General features: G+C 52.2%; 10 protein-coding genes across 10 annotated transcripts; 5 read left to right on the forward strand and 5 right to left on the reverse strand.

Moving 5' to 3' along the window:
* Positions 1-141: 141 nt before the first annotated feature.
* Positions 142-1797, reverse strand: N7477_005383 (WD40 repeat domain-containing protein; the record flags this gene model as incomplete). Its single annotated transcript, XM_056967046.1, has 3 exons — positions 142-984; positions 1039-1202; positions 1257-1797. 3 exons carry the CDS (start codon positions 1795-1797, stop codon positions 142-144), a joined length of 1548 nt encoding a protein of 515 aa, XP_056821800.1.
* Positions 1798-1945: 148 nt separating this feature from the next.
* N7477_005384 (inositol phosphosphingolipid phospholipase) lies at positions 1946-2884 on the forward strand (the record flags this gene model as incomplete). Its single annotated transcript, XM_056967047.1, has 1 exon — positions 1946-2884. One exon carries the CDS (start codon positions 1946-1948, stop codon positions 2882-2884), a length of 939 nt encoding a protein of 312 aa, XP_056821801.1.
* Positions 2885-3087: 203 nt separating this feature from the next.
* Positions 3088-3417, forward strand: N7477_005385 (uncharacterized protein; the record flags this gene model as incomplete). The annotated part of the gene is made up of 1 exon (XM_056967048.1): positions 3088-3417. The coding sequence occupies one exon, from the start codon at positions 3088-3090 to the stop codon at positions 3415-3417; it is 330 nt and encodes a 109-aa protein (XP_056821802.1).
* A 308-nt stretch (positions 3418-3725) lies between these two features.
* Positions 3726-4771, reverse strand: thiA (thiamine thiazole synthase; the record flags this gene model as incomplete). Its single annotated transcript, XM_056967049.1, has 2 exons — positions 3726-4372; positions 4426-4771. 2 exons carry the CDS (start codon positions 4769-4771, stop codon positions 3726-3728), a joined length of 993 nt encoding a protein of 330 aa, XP_056821803.1.
* A 1050-nt stretch (positions 4772-5821) lies between these two features.
* Positions 5822-7616, reverse strand: N7477_005387 (putative MFS transporter; the record flags this gene model as incomplete). The annotated part of the gene is made up of 6 exons (XM_056967050.1): positions 5822-6132; positions 6182-6509; positions 6560-7031; positions 7096-7260; positions 7311-7357; positions 7419-7616. The coding sequence occupies 6 exons, from the start codon at positions 7614-7616 to the stop codon at positions 5822-5824; spliced, it is 1521 nt and encodes a 506-aa protein (XP_056821804.1).
* Positions 7617-9081: 1465 nt separating this feature from the next.
* N7477_005388 (uncharacterized protein) lies at positions 9082-10997 on the forward strand (the record flags this gene model as incomplete). The annotated part of the gene is made up of 2 exons (XM_056967051.1): positions 9082-9333; positions 9405-10997. 2 exons carry the CDS (start codon positions 9082-9084, stop codon positions 10995-10997), a joined length of 1845 nt encoding a protein of 614 aa, XP_056821805.1.
* Positions 10998-11612: 615 nt separating this feature from the next.
* Positions 11613-12885, forward strand: N7477_005389 (Eisosome component PIL1/LSP1 family protein; the record flags this gene model as incomplete). Its single annotated transcript, XM_056967052.1, has 3 exons — positions 11613-11692; positions 11908-12406; positions 12463-12885. The coding sequence occupies 3 exons, from the start codon at positions 11613-11615 to the stop codon at positions 12883-12885; spliced, it is 1002 nt and encodes a 333-aa protein (XP_056821806.1).
* Positions 12886-13204: 319 nt separating this feature from the next.
* On the forward strand, positions 13205-14455 carry pre2 (proteasome core particle subunit beta 5; the record flags this gene model as incomplete). The annotated part of the gene is made up of 5 exons (XM_056967053.1): positions 13205-13336; positions 13527-13634; positions 13696-13851; positions 13907-13955; positions 14010-14455. The coding sequence occupies 5 exons, from the start codon at positions 13205-13207 to the stop codon at positions 14453-14455; spliced, it is 891 nt and encodes a 296-aa protein (XP_056821807.1).
* A 429-nt stretch (positions 14456-14884) lies between these two features.
* Positions 14885-15345, reverse strand: N7477_005391 (uncharacterized protein; the record flags this gene model as incomplete). Its single annotated transcript, XM_056967054.1, has 2 exons — positions 14885-15129; positions 15219-15345. The coding sequence occupies 2 exons, from the start codon at positions 15343-15345 to the stop codon at positions 14885-14887; spliced, it is 372 nt and encodes a 123-aa protein (XP_056821808.1).
* A 341-nt stretch (positions 15346-15686) lies between these two features.
* On the reverse strand, positions 15687-17196 carry N7477_005392 (pepsin-like aspartic protease; the record flags this gene model as incomplete). The annotated part of the gene is made up of 4 exons (XM_056967055.1): positions 15687-15835; positions 15972-16068; positions 16137-16449; positions 16505-17196. The coding sequence occupies 4 exons, from the start codon at positions 17194-17196 to the stop codon at positions 15687-15689; spliced, it is 1251 nt and encodes a 416-aa protein (XP_056821809.1).
* Positions 17197-17436: the final 240 nt, after the last annotated feature.

The raw sequence follows: 17436 nt of genomic DNA on the forward strand, positions 1-17436 counted from the left end.
CAGAGAAAGTACCAGTTCAATGCTTCATGCTGATATCTTTTGAGTCCTTCAAACGCCTCCAGACACCGGGTATTTCCATCCTTAGAAAAAAAAAAGAAAGCAAGACCAGCCGCCAATGCAAGAGAAACACAGAAAGAAGAATCATGTCATCATAACATCCCCCGCAGGCGTGGTTGCAGCAGACGGAACGGGAGGAGCATCGGCCATTGCATCATCTCCATCTCCATCGTTCTCCGAGACACCATTTTGCATGGGTTCGGTGAAAGATGCAAATTCAGCAGGTGAAGCATCCTGCCCCTGATTCTCGAGAACCTCCTCCCACACCCGAACCGTCTTATCCAAGCCGCAGCTAACAAGCAGGCGCTGACCATTCAATTTGCCAGAGTGCACGCCAAGGACGACATCGGTATGACCCTCGATACGCTGGAGAACATTCTTGCTTACAAGGTCCCAGCAAAGAATGGCCCCGTCTTCACTTCCACTGACAGCGAAGGACAGAGGAGGCGAGTATTCCACACCGGGTTGGCCGTAAAACCCAAAGCATCCAGATAGACTGTATTTGACATTGACATGACCTTGGAAAGTCTTGACAACGCGACCCTCCACGTAGTTCCACATCCGCACGCAACCATCAAGTGTCCACGCCAAAATGTACTTACCATTAGGCGAGAACTTGACACAGGTGGCGGGTGGGCTGTCTTCGTAAACCAGTGTCCGCAGACACTGACCACTGTGTGTGTCCCAAACACGAACGAGACCGTCCAGTCCACATGACACGATCAGGGTACCGTCATGGACGACATCGATGCCGGCGACGGGGTCGGAGTGGGCGGGGAGGGAGCGCATAACGCGGGCGCGACGGACATCCCACATGAAGACGGCTTCGTCGTAGGACCCGCTGACCAGAATGTTACCCTTGGGCGTGAATGCCATTTGGTAGACGTAATTGTGGTGGCCGATAAAATTCTTGGTATGAGCTCGACCCTGTAATGACATATCAGTAGCTCGTCCCGTGAGATGTAGATGAGCAGCCCTTACCGTAGTCACGTTCCAGAAGCGAATCGTCTTATCATCAGATCCAGAGGCTATCCATTGGCCATCGGGACTCCAAGCAATTGTGGAAATACCAGCCAGATGGCCCTCGAATGTATAAATCAGTCGACCAGTCGCTGTATCCCAGACCTTGACAGCGGCATCGGCACCTTGCATCAAAGATCAATTAGCGATAGTCTGATACACCAAGCTAGTCAACCTACCGGCACTGGCAATCATAGAGCAGTCCGGCGAGAATTGCACCGCGGACACGCCGCGCAAGTGCCCGCGAAGGACAAACTTCTCTCTGTAGTTCAAGTGTTCAGGCTTCGGAGGCGGGCCCGCCACAGAAGGTAATGAGTCACTGTCGCGGTCTGACATGCTGCCATCGTGGTTCGCAGCATGATCCGCACCCTCGTTGCTCGTCCGATCACCGCCTGGGCTAGCCGACTCATCCTGAGACCGTCCCTCTCGGCTACTTAGCTCCCCCCCGCGATTGATAGGTGAAGGGCTGCGACGGTTGCGGGAACTGCGCCAGTATTCGTCGGCATTAATGGCGAGTTCATCAGGGCTCTCGGTCTCTCTGTATCGACGTTCTTTCGTATTTGGGCGTTGCGGGGTGAAATTCTTCTGCGCGTTCCAGCTTGCTCTCCGGCGCTCGGCCTCGTCGTGTTCAGAGCCCGCGGCTAGTTCATCGGCCGATGATTCGACAGGCGACTGAGAGCGAGGATCGCGCCTGCGGGATTTGGGGTGCGCATTGTCCATGAGGAATTTGGGCGAAGGACAATTGCAAACGCGCCGTTTTTTTGCGCGAAACAGTCGGCGCGTCCGTAGGCGGTGAGGATTCCACCTTCAGCAGCGGTGATGTAAATGTAATCGACGTCTGTCAACTTGCACTTGCCTTTTCGGCCCAATGGCTTCCATTCCCAGTGAAGCTCCGAATGACATTCGGATCTTGACTCTCAACTGCTGGGGACTGAAATACCTCGCCAAATATCGCCATGAGCGTCTCTCCGAGATTGGGAGGCAGCTAGCACTTGCTAATCCGCCCCCGGAGATAGTGGGCCTTCAGGAGTGCTGGACACAACAAGACTACGAGAGCATTCGTGGCCAAACACAACATATTTTGCCATATGGAAAGTTTTACTTTGGAGGTATCTTCGGTGCCGGCCTGGCTATCTTGTCCAAATGGCCCATCGAGGAGAGCAGCATGTACTGTTATCCGTTGAACGGCCGTCCAACAGCTTTTTTCCGTGGAGATTGGTTCGTGGGTAAAGGCGTCGCCTGTGCAAGAGTGCGATTTGGCCCCGGCGTCGCCGACGTGGCTGAGGTGTTCTGCACACACTTGCACGCTCCGTATGAGCGTGAGCCAAACGATTCATACCTATGCCACCGCACTGCTCAGGCTTGGGAGATCTCCAAGCTGATGCGCGGCGCCGCCGAGCGTGGCCATCTGGTCATTGGATTGGGCGACTTCAACATGCTGCCATCCTCGTTTGCCCACCGACTCATCTCAGCTCAAAGCCCTGTTCGCGACGCTTGGCGCGAGCTGCACCCAGACTCATCCGTTGGCGCCGCTATCGACGCCGTGGAGAAAGCCAGGAATCGTCCAATTCCAACCGCCGAATTCAATCTAATTGAGAATGGTGCCACTTGTGATGGTGCCTATAATACCTGGCGCTGGTCCAAACCTCTTCAGAAGCGTCTCGACAAGGGCGAAGAAATCACAATCGACAAAGACGGCGCAGACCCCCGTGCCAAACGTCTCGACTACATCTTCGTCGGAGATGGCGGTTATGCACCTGAATTCCCTCCCCGCGTTGGTCAGTCAAGACCGTCCAGGTCAGTATGACCCAACGCCATCCAACGCTTCGCTGCTCTCTAAGCGACCACTTCGCCGTTGAAGCCCTCATTACCCGGACATCTGCTCCAGTCACTACCCCTATTGAAGAATCTGTCCCTGCATCACCAAGCTCTCCATGCCACAAACCAAATTCAACCCAAATTTCTCCCAATGCCGCCCTCTCCCCAGAAACATATGACCTCATCATCGATATGATCCACAAATATGTCCTTCGAGAACGGTCCCAACGCCGCTGGCGTCTCGCGCACTTCCTCATTTCGGTGGTCATCTCCATTGGATGCATGGTCGGCGTGTGGTGGGTCGGTAGCCGGACTTACATCGGATTCATCCTGATCTTGGTCAGTACGCTGAACCTCGTGGCTGGAGTTCTGGATGGTCTCATCGGTGGACTGTTTGTCTCGAGTGAATTGCGTGCGTTGAAGGAATTTGAGTGGGAGGTACGAAATGCTAGGGGTCTGGTCCTTGCTGTGGAGCGTGGTGCTGCTGGTTCTAGTGCTGGCTCTAAGGACGAGGCGGAGTAAAAGTGTATCGAATAGTTGTATATGCTGTCTATGAGGTTTGACAAAACTAATACATAATCTTTATCACACAGATGAACGTGCAGAACACTACGAGACTAACGTTCGCAATATTAAATGCTGAATACAATTATGCACATTGTAAGGTTGTACGATCAAGTACAAATTTACAGTAAGGAAATATTCATATCTGTCGCACTGCGTGCGAAACGAGCGTGGAGTACATTATCGAAAGAGAACGCAGCTATCAAACCCTCGAACCATAGACCCATACATACTCAATCAGGTCCAAGCAACAGTGTAGTCCGAATTTACTCAGCACACTCCTGCTTTCGCTGGTCAAAGACAGCCAGAGTCTCCTCGGCGGCCTTGACACCCGACATAACCATGGCACCAAAAGTAGGTCCCATGCGGTTGAAACCATCGATCTCCGACAGCTCCATGCCACCAATGATAAGACCCTTTGCAACCTCACGGGTGTTCTTAACGATAGCGTCCTCGGCGGCATTCATATCAAGACCACGCATGCCACCGAGTTTCTCGATGGTGTTCATAGACACGAGACGCTTAGCACAGAAGGCGCCGAAAGGACCGTCGTGACCAGTGGTCGAGACAATGATAGGTGCATTGATGGTGTTGGGGTCCATGCAGGAGTGGTCATCGTGGTGAAGGGTGACTAGGGTCCAGTTCACGACGACACCAGCCAGGCGGACGGTATCACCGTCAGGGCGGGTGATGAGGTCTTCGACACAGGTTGCGTTGAAGAGCTTCACGTTGGGGAATGAGAGAACCTTTGAAAGGAGGGTAGAGGTGAAGAGGGCGGCGTGCTTCACCACGACAAAGTTGGGGTTGGAAGGCTCCTCTTCGAAGGGAACACCCAGTTCAGCCAGGAAGGCATCCGCGGGACGGCGCAGGACCATAGCGGAGAAGAGTTGGCCTCCGAGCCAGGCACCACCTCCTGTGTGGATGTTAGTCTAGTTGCTAAATGATGAACGTATGATATAGACGAACCCGGGGAGACGGAAGCCTCCAGAATGGCAATCTTCAGGTCTGGACGGGCCTTGGCTAGGACGTAGGCAGTGCTCAGACCGCAGGAACCAGCGCCGACGATAACAACATCGCTCTCGGCGTAGTTGTCCAGATCTTGGAAGTAGCGTCGAGTCATGGCACGAGAGACCTGGCTCTCGCGGATAGGGGCGAACTTGAACTCATCCCACTTGCCACCGAACTGATCGAGGAGCTTGCTCTGGCCCTGGCCGGTCAAGGTGGTTGAAGCAGTTTCAGGGACATTCACCTTACCCTTGATACCGGTAGGGGCGGCAGTGGCAGGCTCGAAGATAGCAGCGGGAGGAGACATTGTGGGTTAGGGATCAAGTCGAGGTGACTTAAATATGGGGTCAGTTTGCTTTGCCAAAAGGGAGTAGGGGAAGGCATGATCCTTTCGCTGGTATTATCCAGATATCAAGTTATGACCGTATAATCTCAGAACGAACCCACAGCCACAAGACACGTCAGGAAGAAGTGCCTGCGATGTGAGAACGAACACCGGTCCACGCCCAGAGGTTACCTGAGATACCTTGATCCCTAAGGGATAATTTGTCCAGCCAAAGAATTTCCATCATGGCTTCCCGCGGATGGGCGGACTGTACTTGAACCGAAAGTATCTGCAGGGTATGAATTAGCTCTGAGGAGCACGTGCTAGGACAAGATAGTTACTGTAGTAGCTGATTGATCGAATTTGTCAAATCGTAGAGTTGACGATGGTGAAGAAAGAAGAAAAGAAGATGAGAAGTGAGGGGCAGGTCAATCTTATATGCATTGGACCCCGCCATCTCACCAGGACATCGCACACTCCGACTCTGCCCGGTGACCGGAGACGGGAATGTTGACCAAGAGCACATAATGACGTTTTACATTTGTATTGGGCTTTCTTGGGTTCCCTTTACCAATTGGATTGCAGGGTGGGGGTGAATGACCGGTTCTGTGTAATGAGACGGTCCAGAGTAGCAATACGTGGTAATACGGACTTGATTAGCTTCAATGGAGCTTGGACTGTAAGCAGGCGTGTTTATAACCCCTGCAATTACTGAAAATCAGATCCACTAAGAGGTTATATTTGGGGGTCGGGGAAGCTTCAAGGCTCCGGATCCACGGCCGGGGCCCAGTCCTCCGAACAGTCTCGTAATGGAAGCTTGGCCTTTTCTTTTCGACAGATTATATGTGTTCAAGATGGTATACATTGTTGGGTATATTGATTCTTCGTAACGATTCATATGTTTTCCACAAAAGATGCTCACCTCATTCTCCGCACATCAGGATTCTGACATCATAGCGAGTCGTCAGTGCAGAGAGCTGAGGAGTGTGGAGACTCAAGGGCAGCGGCCTTGTCTGCAAATAGTAATCTTTTTCACAGCACATATCGGAAACTGGAACCGTAGTTATCCTCCGCTACCGGAATATCACCCTTGGTGGTCTCCGCCTCAATTTTCGGCCCATACTTCTGGTCAAGATTGCGATTCTCCCACACCAACAAGAAGCGCAAACACAAGGCAAGTATCGTCGTGAAGAACATAAAGGCCGCACATATCGACATACCCTTAATGAAACGCGGGGCTTCTTTGTCAGGGAACACATTTGTGCCCAGGAAAGGACCGCATTGACCAATGATGTTAAGTAGAATGATGCCCCCACCACGGCGGGTATCAGAGCCCTGATTGTCTGAAAGGGTTAGCAGGTCGTATGCACGATTACCACAGAGATGACTCACTCAGAACCCATGGAAGAATATTGGCGATCGACGGAAAGACTCCACAGGCGGCGAGGAATACTCCGAAATAACGAAGGCCAACCGAAGTGCAGGTCGCACACAGAATATAACCCACACCGCCGATCGCTGACAGTCCAGCAATCATCAGCCCGCGCTGCTGAATTCGATCCGCCACCCAGGTTGTCGCGATCGTCGCTAGGAACGAGGCGAAGAAGGGTGGCGCTGTGAGGCCCTGGGCGTTGATGGCCGTGAAGCCCATCTCCTTGAGGATGGTGGGCAAGAAGACAGGCAAAGACGAGAAGCTCACATTGCAGCTAAAGTACATCAACTGGACAACAGTTAGCAACTAATCAAAGCAAGTCTTTGCAGCATACTCACAGCAGTGAACCAGGCTTTGGCATCAAGCAGCGTTGCCGCCAACTCTTTCCACTGGATTTTGTTCTCGCGCTCAGCATCTCCAGCCTGCTGAATACCACGTGCACGGGCTACTTCTTTCTCCTCCTCGTTAAGAAATTTTGCCGTCGTGGGTGAATCCGGCACGAAGAACCACGCCAATACCGAAGCTGCGATAACTGGCAGACCCTCCACGAGGAACAAAAGCCGCCAATTGGCAATGGAAGCATGACCTGAAGTAATACCATAAGCCAGTGCACCAGCAAAGGTATTCGCTAGCGGAGCTGCCGATAAGAAAAGACCGCATCGGAGACCCAGCTCGTGACGACGGTAGAAAAACGACAGTAGATAGGGCACACCGGGACCAAAGCCCGCCTCGAAAGCTCCCATCAAAAATCGGAGTGCCATCATACCCTGCCAATTCTTAGTGGCTGCTTGGCAGGTTGATACCAAACCCCTACAATCTTTGTCAGTGACTCTACTTCCGGATGATCGTCCTTTCCCACGTGGAAGGCTCATACCAGGAGAATACGACAAAAGCAGCCCATTGGTGCGGTTTGACAATCTTCCACATCAGAGCTTGGAATTCGAAGAACGTATAGGAGATGTAGAAGATTGTCAAAAGCCACGCATAACTCTTGTCGTTGAGGGACAGGTCTTCCACCATGCCGGCAATTTTGGCATTGCTGAATTTCGGTTAGTTTCATTTCCGGCGATTTAGTCAGGGAGGACGAACCCGATGTTACTTCGATCGAGGAAGGCCAGTAAATCTGCCGCAAATTTCTGTTAGAGTCTTGATCGGTTCAAATTAGGAGTTCTGGGGGAGAAATACGCACAGAAAAACCCCATCAGTGTTGGGAGGCGTAGATCGAGCTTTTTTTAGAACGCGGCGCTCCAATTCCGGGTCGATTGCGGCTGCTGTGATGATCGAGGGCTGGCTCGGGCCCTCGACGTGGGAGAGTACCTTTTTCTCGACATCTGGGCTAGGTGGTGCCCGTGAGATCTCGTCGTCAGACGGCTCACTCTTGCCAAAGAAGCCCATGGCTGCTGTATAGCCCGATGTATAGGGGGAGGTTAAGGAGTAAGCGACTCGGGGTTCAGCCGGGGAAGCCCACTCTTTATAGCCAGAATAAGGACCGGCACCTAATTGAATGCCCGGCTAAGTATGCCGGCTGAGTTTGGGATGTATCCCATGCATGATTGGGAGGAGCAGGGATAACCCCCACACGAAGCCCAAAGCCGGCATCGCCTCTCAGCGGGGAAGACCAATGGAATGGATGTCGAGGAGGTGCGAAAAAGCTTGAGTGGAGCCACCCTGAAGCTTGCCCGCATTCAGAGTCTTGTACGTTTCCACGCGAGTTCAACCCTCTGATCTTCGCTGTTTTGGGTTGCATTTGGCCTTGTCTATCGGCGAATTCGCACCGGAGACTCTGTCGATCGCCTACCCCGCGTAAAGTGGCCCTGGGGTGGACCATTTGACTACGACTCGTGACCATCGAGGAGGTGTATGAAACTTGAACGAGCCAAAGTACAGTGTTTCCGACTTCCAAAATGCTAGAAGAAAAGTGTCCTCGCGGGATATACATGCACTAGCCCGAGATATGGTGATTTCAACCATTGCTGAGCATTTGCGATGTGACTAGGACCGTGCACGATGCCTAGCATGGGAGATAAATGCGATTTTTCGTCTGTCCTGCCAGGTGAGTCAATATCTCCCTTTCCCCTGCCTCTACACAGTCAACTAGAAGTATCTCAGGTTGCAGTACCTTCCATGATTTGTGGAGTCGATATGCATAGCAATCTGTCTTGATAATTTATACCACAACGCCAATTAGACATTCACCACACGATTCACTAGGGAAGTATCAATGGGAAGAGAAGACACTCCACGAATTCAAATTGAAGAATCACATCAAAACTCACTAGTTTTTGCGGGTGGGTTCAAAGGTCGGGTGTGGCTGTCGGTCCATTTAGCGGATTGAACCAGTCTCCAAGATCTTCAATCCCCGAGATCTTTAAAAAGCCATAACCAACATCGTGTTGGGGGTCTAAATTAAATTTTTTCTAGTCATGTTTCTCATGTTCGTATGTATTACCACCATTGGCCTCATCTACAAACTGAACGTGATCGCCTGGTCGGGATGTTGGTGCCTTGCCCTTCAGGTGTATTGCGTGGTTGGCATTTACTGTCCGCCATATCGAAAATCTCCCGCGTCGCGTTGCCAGGAGCTCCATCGCCCTCACTAACCAGATTCGCGCCCGCCGTCTACCCATCGGATACATCTACATTGACCTGAACAAACACTTGAAAGGCTCCACGCGACTCAATTGCCTCGATTTGATCCCATCAATAGGGCGTGGTCAATATGGATGACCCGGCAAGCCGTATCCCGGGGCAGCTGGTAGGACCACCCCCAATGCCATTCATTATGAGTGCGCGCCCGTTTGGGGGCGATGCGCTTGGGATCTGAAAGCTGACCTTGTCACAATAAATTTAGCTCCCGCACATGCACCTAGTCTCGCGAAATGCCTACCCTAACATGCATATGATGCCCTCTGAGACCGCCGTGGAGTATCTGATCAGCGCGCCCCGAGTCTGCCGTCAACAACCGATGCACTGGACCTTCTTGGATGGCCCGGCGGATGGTACTGTGATGCTCACATGGCAGCCGCAGGCGCAATTGGGTCAGAACTTTGCCAGCGATGGTCTCATCTGGGCCGATGTTGAGCAGGCATTCACATTTGAATCTAGAGGATATGTTTGTCACCCCCAGTGCCCAGAGAACGTTCCATGAATCTTGTCAAAGGCTAACATGCTCTTAATATATAGACTATTGAAATGCATCTTCATCGCAGCGGCTACCTCCCTGGAAAGGAAACACTCGCTACTCACTGCCGCAAGCGTTATCGCATTGTCTCCTCCAAAGTCCCCAACGCTCTCCCAGCCGATCCTTCGCTTTGGATTGTTCACTATTCAAAGGCCCCTCCGAATGATCACGTCCCGGCGGCCCGCATCCCCGTCTCCCCGCAAGTGCAAGCCTCGATCTCCCAGCGCCGCTTCTTGCAAAGCCAGGGTCAGCTTGCGCGCAAGGAATTCCTGCTTCACGACCGGGCTAACTGGCCAACAATCAACTTCCCGCCTCAGATGGGTGCCCAGGGCTTCGCCGCGCCCCAAGCAGCTTATCAAAATGCAGCCGCCGCGGGACGGCCTGGCTTCTACCCCCCGCAAGGTCACGCTGCTGCGGTACCTCCCGGTGCTGCTCAAGCCAAGATAGCACGCCCACATCGCGCTTCTTCAACAGCAATGGCGACTGCTGCTGCAGAGTTTGCCCTGGAGGATGAGGATGTTTCGACTGGTGACCAAATTGATTTGTTGACACCGCGCGAAGTCAGCAAGATGCGTTACGTGCAGCATCATGAGTGGATGGAGGAGATTTTTGCCTCGCCGTATGCCATCTCACAAATCACACCAGTCTCCTTAGGTCTCGGCCGGAAGGGTGAGCTGGAGTCATTGACAGCAGGTTTCTTCGATGCTCCTTCCGGAGACTCTGTGGCCACCGAGGGTCAGGAGGCAGGCGATGCCCCCGAGGCTACGAAGATGGAGCCGGCCAAGGCTGAGGAGTTTGCTGAACGGGTAGCCAAGAAGGTCGCCGATATGACCGCCGAAATTGAGAAGTTGAAGATGCAGCATGCCCGTCGAATGGAGCGCTTCAACCGCAGCTCACTCTTCAAGGAATCAGAACTGCGTCTTCGGGATGCTGCCGCTGATCCAGCTGCAACTGGCAGCGAGGTTTGGAGATTGGAAGGCCGCATTATAATGCCCACGGAAGACAGCGAGACCCCGCAGCAGTACGTGGAAGAAAAGGCGAAATACAAGGTTGAGGATGTGGTCCGGGACGTGGAGGCGGCTTGGAAGAAACAGATCATGCCTGCACCCAAGGTTTCATGCATTGAAAAGGGTGGACTTCTGGAGAAGATCGAGCCAGAACACAAGGACGAGCCTGAGTCTTTTACCAACGATATGGCCATGGACCAAGCGGACTCTCACCTGTTGAACCAATTCGGCAGCCCGGGTGTTGATGCCTCTGGTGTTGTTGCACATGGTCAAGGCATGCCCAGCAACGAGATTTCTGGCGATGTGGAGATGGACCTGGGTGACCAACTTGCCGGCGGCGGCGCCAACGAAAATGGCGACTGGGTGATGATCAATAATGAGAGCAAGGGTGGAGCTGGAGACGTGAGCCTCGAAGGCTCCAACTTCGACTTTGACAACATCGACAGTGCTGGTGATGCACTAGCCGCTTATACCGAGCAGAACGACGGGCTCGATCTGCCCGACCTGGAGAACTCGGCATTCGGCGATGCCTTCCACGCCTCGGACAACGAGCACTCGCACAACCCAGACGCGGACGAGATGTCCTAGAATGGGAATGTTTCTAACGAAGGCGCTATCTGGTTCATTCTGCGTTTAAGCACACTGCGGGTCATGCAGTTTGCTCTGGGTGTTTGTGTGATTCCGAAGGGTTTGGGCCTGACGGTCTTGCTTTTCCGTCCAATTTCTTGTGCTGTACAATAAATTCGAGAATTCGAGATCCTGTGGTTGGATAACTCAGCCCCCGATATATGGACTTTGGCTATCTGATTATTGGAAGTAGACCGAAAGTTTGTTACCTCGGGGTATCGTAAGGTATGGTGGGGAAGGGGGAAAGCCGGGGAGGGGGTAAGGAGTCTTAAATTTCCTATTTAGGAAATCCCTGGGACTACGATATTCCCTTTTGGGAAGAGATTAATGACTTGGAGCGAAGTCGCACAAATCGAACTACTGCGAACACCCCCTCCTGGACTCGATCGGGAACGAAAAACAAGAATCGAACGAGCGGTGATCTAGACTCCACATCTGATACGGGCGGCAGTGGAGAAATGACGATCCGGTCCAAGGTCGACGCGACTTCAAGCTCAATGCACCGGTCACATCATCCACTCGGACACTGCGCTCGAGCAAGTCATGCACTCAACTGCAATCGGAACAGCGCCAACCATGAGCTTCCGCCCCTCCCGTCATGACGTCACGCCGCGAACGGGACTGCGATTCCTCGGAGCAACGACGAGTTTAGGGTTGTGTGCATCGTCATCTATGGGCAGGCGCTGTCCTCTTATACCGTACTTCCCTATTTCGCAGCTTCTAGCTTCTAGTTCCTAGCTCCGAACTTCCTTATTCACCCAGGCGACCGGGTTATACCATACTATACTACCTTCTATTGAATTTCCCCAGAACTACATCATGTACGCCGCCCAAAGTCAGAGATATCGTCATTCACTGACAACGTCCACAGGAATCGCACACTCTCCATTCGCTCGCGCAAAGAGCCGCGTCACCGCTTCAGTGTCAACACCTTCCGCGGAATGACCGGCCCCGAGCTGAGCCGCAAACTGAGCCGACTGATCAAGAGCGAGAACAGCGCCATCGGTGCATATGAGGCCGCCGGCCGTGAGCGCAACTCGATCGCTTCCCAGCTGTCCGACTGGGGTGAATCCACCGAAGATGATGCCGTCTCCGACATCTCCGACAAGTTGGGTGTGATGATGGCCGAGATGGGCGAGCAAGAGGACGTCTTCGCGCAGAACCTCGAGGACTACCGGGGCACGCTGAAGCACATCCGTAACATGGAAAGCTCGGTCCAGCCTAGCCGTGACCAGCGCCAGAAGGTGGCCGATGAGATTGCCAAGCTCAAATACAAGGATCCTCAGAGCCCGCGTCTGGTTACTTTAGAGCACGAGTTGGTCCGCGCCGAGGCGCAGAATCTCGTTGCCGAGGCTCAGCTGTCCAACACCGTGAGTGTCTGAATCGAAATGTGGAGACATGAGATTTTGCTAATTCTCTTTTATAGACCCGCACGAAGCTCAAGGAGGCCTTTGACATCCACCTGGCTGCGGTTGTTGAGCGCGCCGAGAAGCAGATTATTCTCGCTAACCATGCCCGCCGCCTGCTCAACTACATTGACGACACCCCTGTGGTGCCGGGCGATGCCCGCAAGGCTTACGAGCACGAACTCGACGCCCGCGCGGTTCTTGAAGACGCCGAGAATGATCTCCGCAACTGGCGTCCCAGCGTCGAGCCCATCACCTCCTACGCGGACCAAGAGGAGGCCCCCGTCCATGGCAATGGCCTTGCCGAGCACGAGCCCGTCATCAACGAAAGAGTTGAGACCGAGTCTGTCGTTAACGAGGAGGCATCGACCCTAAGTAAGAAGCAGCTGGACGAACCTGAGGCCACTATGGCGGAGGCGCAAACAGTCCCTCTCGCCAGTTAATATACTGTAGCCGTGTTGATATTCCTGTATAATTCTTTATTGTTTGGTTTTTCCCTTGTTTTTTTCCGATGGCACATTACCAGGAGAGGCGTTCTCAGTGCAAGCAGGGTAATACTGTGGAAATATGGAATATTGGAAGTGTACCTAAGAAAACGCAATGAAATCGCAGATGTACTCCTCGGACACTCACGTGACCATAGGCGTCCAAGTGACGCGGAACCCAAGCTCCAGCGGAGCTCATCTCTCAGCTACTTGTCTCCGGCCTCTATCCATTCCCTCCACTTTCCCTTCATTCAGTTCCTCATTATACCCGCACATCATGGACAAACTCGTCGCTCAGTACTCGCGTCCGCAGCATCAGAATGACTTCTACAGTGAAGCAGAGCAGCAGGAGCTCATTGAGGGCATGCCTCCGCTCTCTCTCAAATTCGCCCTTCCTCCCGTCGATAACGTAAGTTCTTTACGATTTTATCAATCAATTCGAACGATCTGGATGAGATGGGCGGGGGACCAGGGATGTGCTCCGTGGCCGACCGTCCATCCAAGCCCGTCATCACAGCTCTGCGGCAATCAAGCTCTAGAAACACGACCGCTTCATTGAAATAAGGGACAATGCTAACATCTTTTTTTATCCCATCTAGCGCGCCGCTTTCCTCCGTGCTATGACCGATGACCACGCCAACCCCAGCTGCCCCATCAAGATCGCTCACGGCACAACAACCCTGGCCTTCCGCTTCCAGGGCGGCATCGTACGCTTTCCTCGTCGAATACAGTCTGGATATGATATGCTAATGGATGATTCGGGAGTAGATCGTATGCACTGACTCTCGAGCCACAGCCGGTAACTGGATCGCCAGTCAAACAGTGAAGAAGGTTATCCCCGTGTCGCGGTTGAGCCGTGGCGAGGACAAGCCCTCTAATGACCCTACGCCCGGTCTTCTGGGTACTATGGCCGGTGGTGCAGCTGTGAGTTCACCAGAGGGAACGGGATGCAAAGGGAGCAGTAGCTAATACGGACTAGGACTGCCAATATTGGTTGCGGTATTTGAGCCAGCAGTGCACTCTGCACGGTAAGTCTTTCCGTTTGGGAAAATGGAGTACACAGAATACTAACAAGCATCCAGAAATCCGACACAAGCGCCGTATCACCGTCGCAGCCGCCTCCAAGATCCTCGCCAACCTCACTTACGCCTACAAGGGCTACGGCTTGAGTATGGGAACCATGCTCGCAGGCGTTACTCCCCAAGAAGGCCCTGCGCTGTACTACATCGACTCTGACGGGACACGACTTCCCGGAAACCTGTTCTGTGTCGGATCCGGTCAGACCTTTGCGTACGGAGTGCTGGATGCAAACTACAAGTACGATCTGACTGAGCAGGAGGCGTTGGATCTGGGCCGCCGCGCGATTCTGGCGGCTATGCATCGTGATGCTTACTCTGGTGGTTTCATCAACTGTTACCATGTCAAGGAGGAAGGATGGGTGCACCATGGATTTGATGATATGAACCCGATCTTCTGGAAGACGAAGCTCGATCGTGGCGAGTTCTCAAATGTTACCTCTGAGTTGTAAGGGCGGGGCTGTGTATGATTGATTGATGCTAGGAAATCTTGAGTTATAATTTATGAACCTGCTTTGTAGTTCAATTCGTAAGTGATGAACATTCGAAGGTCGAATTCAATCGAAGTCCTATGAACATTGAAATATCGTGCAAGGCATATTATATATTCACGAACGGGGTCTAAGTAATCAACCAAGTCCTCAAGGTGAATCTATCGCATCCCAACCAACGCTTTTACACGGGGAACCTCGCCGTATGATCGTGAAAGGTCTGATCGTTCACCGTCGAAAACGCCACGCCACGTCTCTTCACCACCACTTTGATCTCTTCAAGCGAAGCGCGATGTGACAACAACGCTTGCATAAAGTCCGACACATCTGTTTCATTCGACTCCGCATTTTGCAACTCACGATGCCAGAAAGACTCCACATGGCCAATACTCAGATACCTCCAAAAGCACGCAGAGCAAGTAAGATCTTCCCCAAAGCCCGGAATTTGATAAAGCTGCGCTCAACACGCAGACTCTGAAGCTCCGTCTGTCGCTCATACTGTGCAGCGACCTCACCATCCGCCTCATCGACCATGAATCCACGAATCGTGACATCGAGCAGTTGAGGATTCACAAACAGGCACGAGGAATGGAGGAAAGCTGCTTGATTATTATTTTCAGTTCGGTCAAGCGTCACTTTTATATATCTATCATTTTATCTAATATAAGTTATTCCCTCACTTTCCAGTGTCATTTCGTCTCGAAGTGATGGCAAGTTGAGTTACACGATCGAAGAGTTCCGGCAATTCGTGATTCCGCGGGTTGTTCCAAGCTTGCTTGTTCAAGATAATCCCATAGGTACCTTTCGTAGATTTCCCAATTCTCGCCTTCTTCGCACTTATCATCCCACATCCAGTATCCGTCGACTAATGTCAGGCTTTATAGATTTGGAAGGGCTTCCAGTGGTGGATCCACTTGATTGCTCCAAGCACTGGATGTGTGAGTGACTCGCAAAGCGCCGTTTATCAAATACATATAACTAGATTGAGAAAACGTCGAAACGATTGTTAGGGAGTGAATGTGAGTAGCAGCCACTGCGCCTGGTCATACTGAGTAAGCATAGTATAGGAAATTGATTTCAATACATTCAAAATGTATATGCATGAGATGAGCACCAGTATATAGTTCGTAGATCTAACATAGACGGTTCCATATTGGCCACTCATTATTCCAGTAATATATAGGACCGATATCTAGTAAGTGTCGTTGGAAGTATAATCCTCATGCGGCGCAAACTTCAGCTCTCCAGCGCCGACATCGAACACAGTTACCACGTTCTTTTGGAAGGTGTCACCTAGGATATACAGATCCTCAGAAGAATCATCCCCACCGTCATCAATGCCTGAAATGCAGACGGCATTGCCACTATCATCGGTACCAGTATACAGAATCAAGTCCAGAGGATTAATGGTAAAAGTAGTGCCGCCAATGGTAATGCCATGGGCGGGGAGTAGCATCACAATCGACGACGTAGGCACCCTGGTCATCGTCGTAGGTGGCAGGGGGGTCGAAGGCAGCATTGACTGCATTGGCGACGGAGGTGGGGTAGTAGTTGAGGGTTGTGCCGGAGTCGACCTGGGCATGTTAGTATAGCTTTTGCCATGGCGAGAGAGAGAGAGAGAGAGAGCAAGCATTAGACTTACAATGTACTGGATGCTGCCCCCGGAGCCAGAAACAGATGCGCCGTTCAGGGTAACATCGTCGATCTCGATGGTGTAGAAGTCATAGGTGTCAGGGTATCCCGAGATAGAGGTGATCAGGATATCGGTGGTAGTCCAGGTCTCTGTGAAGTTGATAGGAGGCAGACCACCGAGTGTGAGATAGCCAGCCGCACCAGACACGTCACGAAGGATGGCCAGACTAAAGTAAGAATCCACAAGCCTGTTCTTGACCATCGTGGTGAAAATGGGATTGTATTCTTCTTGTGCTTTGCTTTTGGTCGAATAGGCACTTGTCCTGTGTGGGTTTGTTAGTCGGGTATGTTGGGCAGAGAGAGATTGGATGACTTTACAAGGCAGGGTAAGCCAACCCCGTCAGACCAGAGGTAGTTCCATCTCCTTCCCAAGCAGCCTCTGTGACCACCGCGACCTCGGCACTGACGGTAATATCGGCGAGAGTAACAGTCTCAGTGCCCATGTATCCGTACAGATACTCTCCATCACCATATGTGATGCTGAACTCCTCGCCAGAGATCTGTTTGAAGCCGCTATCGACAGTATATGTCGGGCCAAAGTCACATTCGGACTCGGTTGTCTCTTTGCTGGTGTCCAGATCAATACACTCGAAGCCCTTCTTGACGACCCAAGTGTCACTAGATCCAGTATCGACAATCACGTCAAAGGTTTGGGTGCCAAAGACAATGGGAGTGGCATATTCCTCGCCTTCAAATAGTGAGATCAACTCGCCACTACCCGAGGTGGTCTTCTTGCCCTGCTTTCTCCCGGTCAAGCCCTTAAGGTAAGCTGCGCTACGGGGGTTGGCACGATTTGTCGTAACCTTTGACAAGGGCAGGACCTTGTCAGACTTCGCGGGTGTTCGCGACTCAGTAAAAGCAGTGGGTTTATAAGTGTTGAATTTGACATCAACACCGCGATTCTGAAGACTGCGTTTGGAGACATGGCTGACTGAGGTTGCCTGGAGGGGAACAGCGCTGACCGTCAAAGCCAGGAGAGAGATAGCCGCGAGGCTAGAGGTATAAACCATGGCGAAAGCCTTTCAGACAACCAGCAAAAGATGAGAAAGATGAGCGACAGAGTACGGATCTTATAGCGGACATAGTAGGGGGTTTTTATACTTCACTCCTATAATCCATGCTCTGCGATGGTCTCATTGACGCAATTATTCTACTCTAGCGCGTGATAACTATCTGCCATAGTGTCACACCGTCCTAGCTCCTGCACTGACGATGATATCGGCATTAGTTGTTAGTTGACATTATCGAGG

Source organism: Penicillium maclennaniae (assembly GCF_028827695.1).
Source record: "Penicillium maclennaniae strain IBT 15551 chromosome Unknown utg000005l:1.0-2652337.0:1.0-2654196.0, whole genome shotgun sequence".
NCBI classification, from domain to species: domain Eukaryota; kingdom Fungi; phylum Ascomycota; class Eurotiomycetes; order Eurotiales; family Aspergillaceae; genus Penicillium; species Penicillium maclennaniae.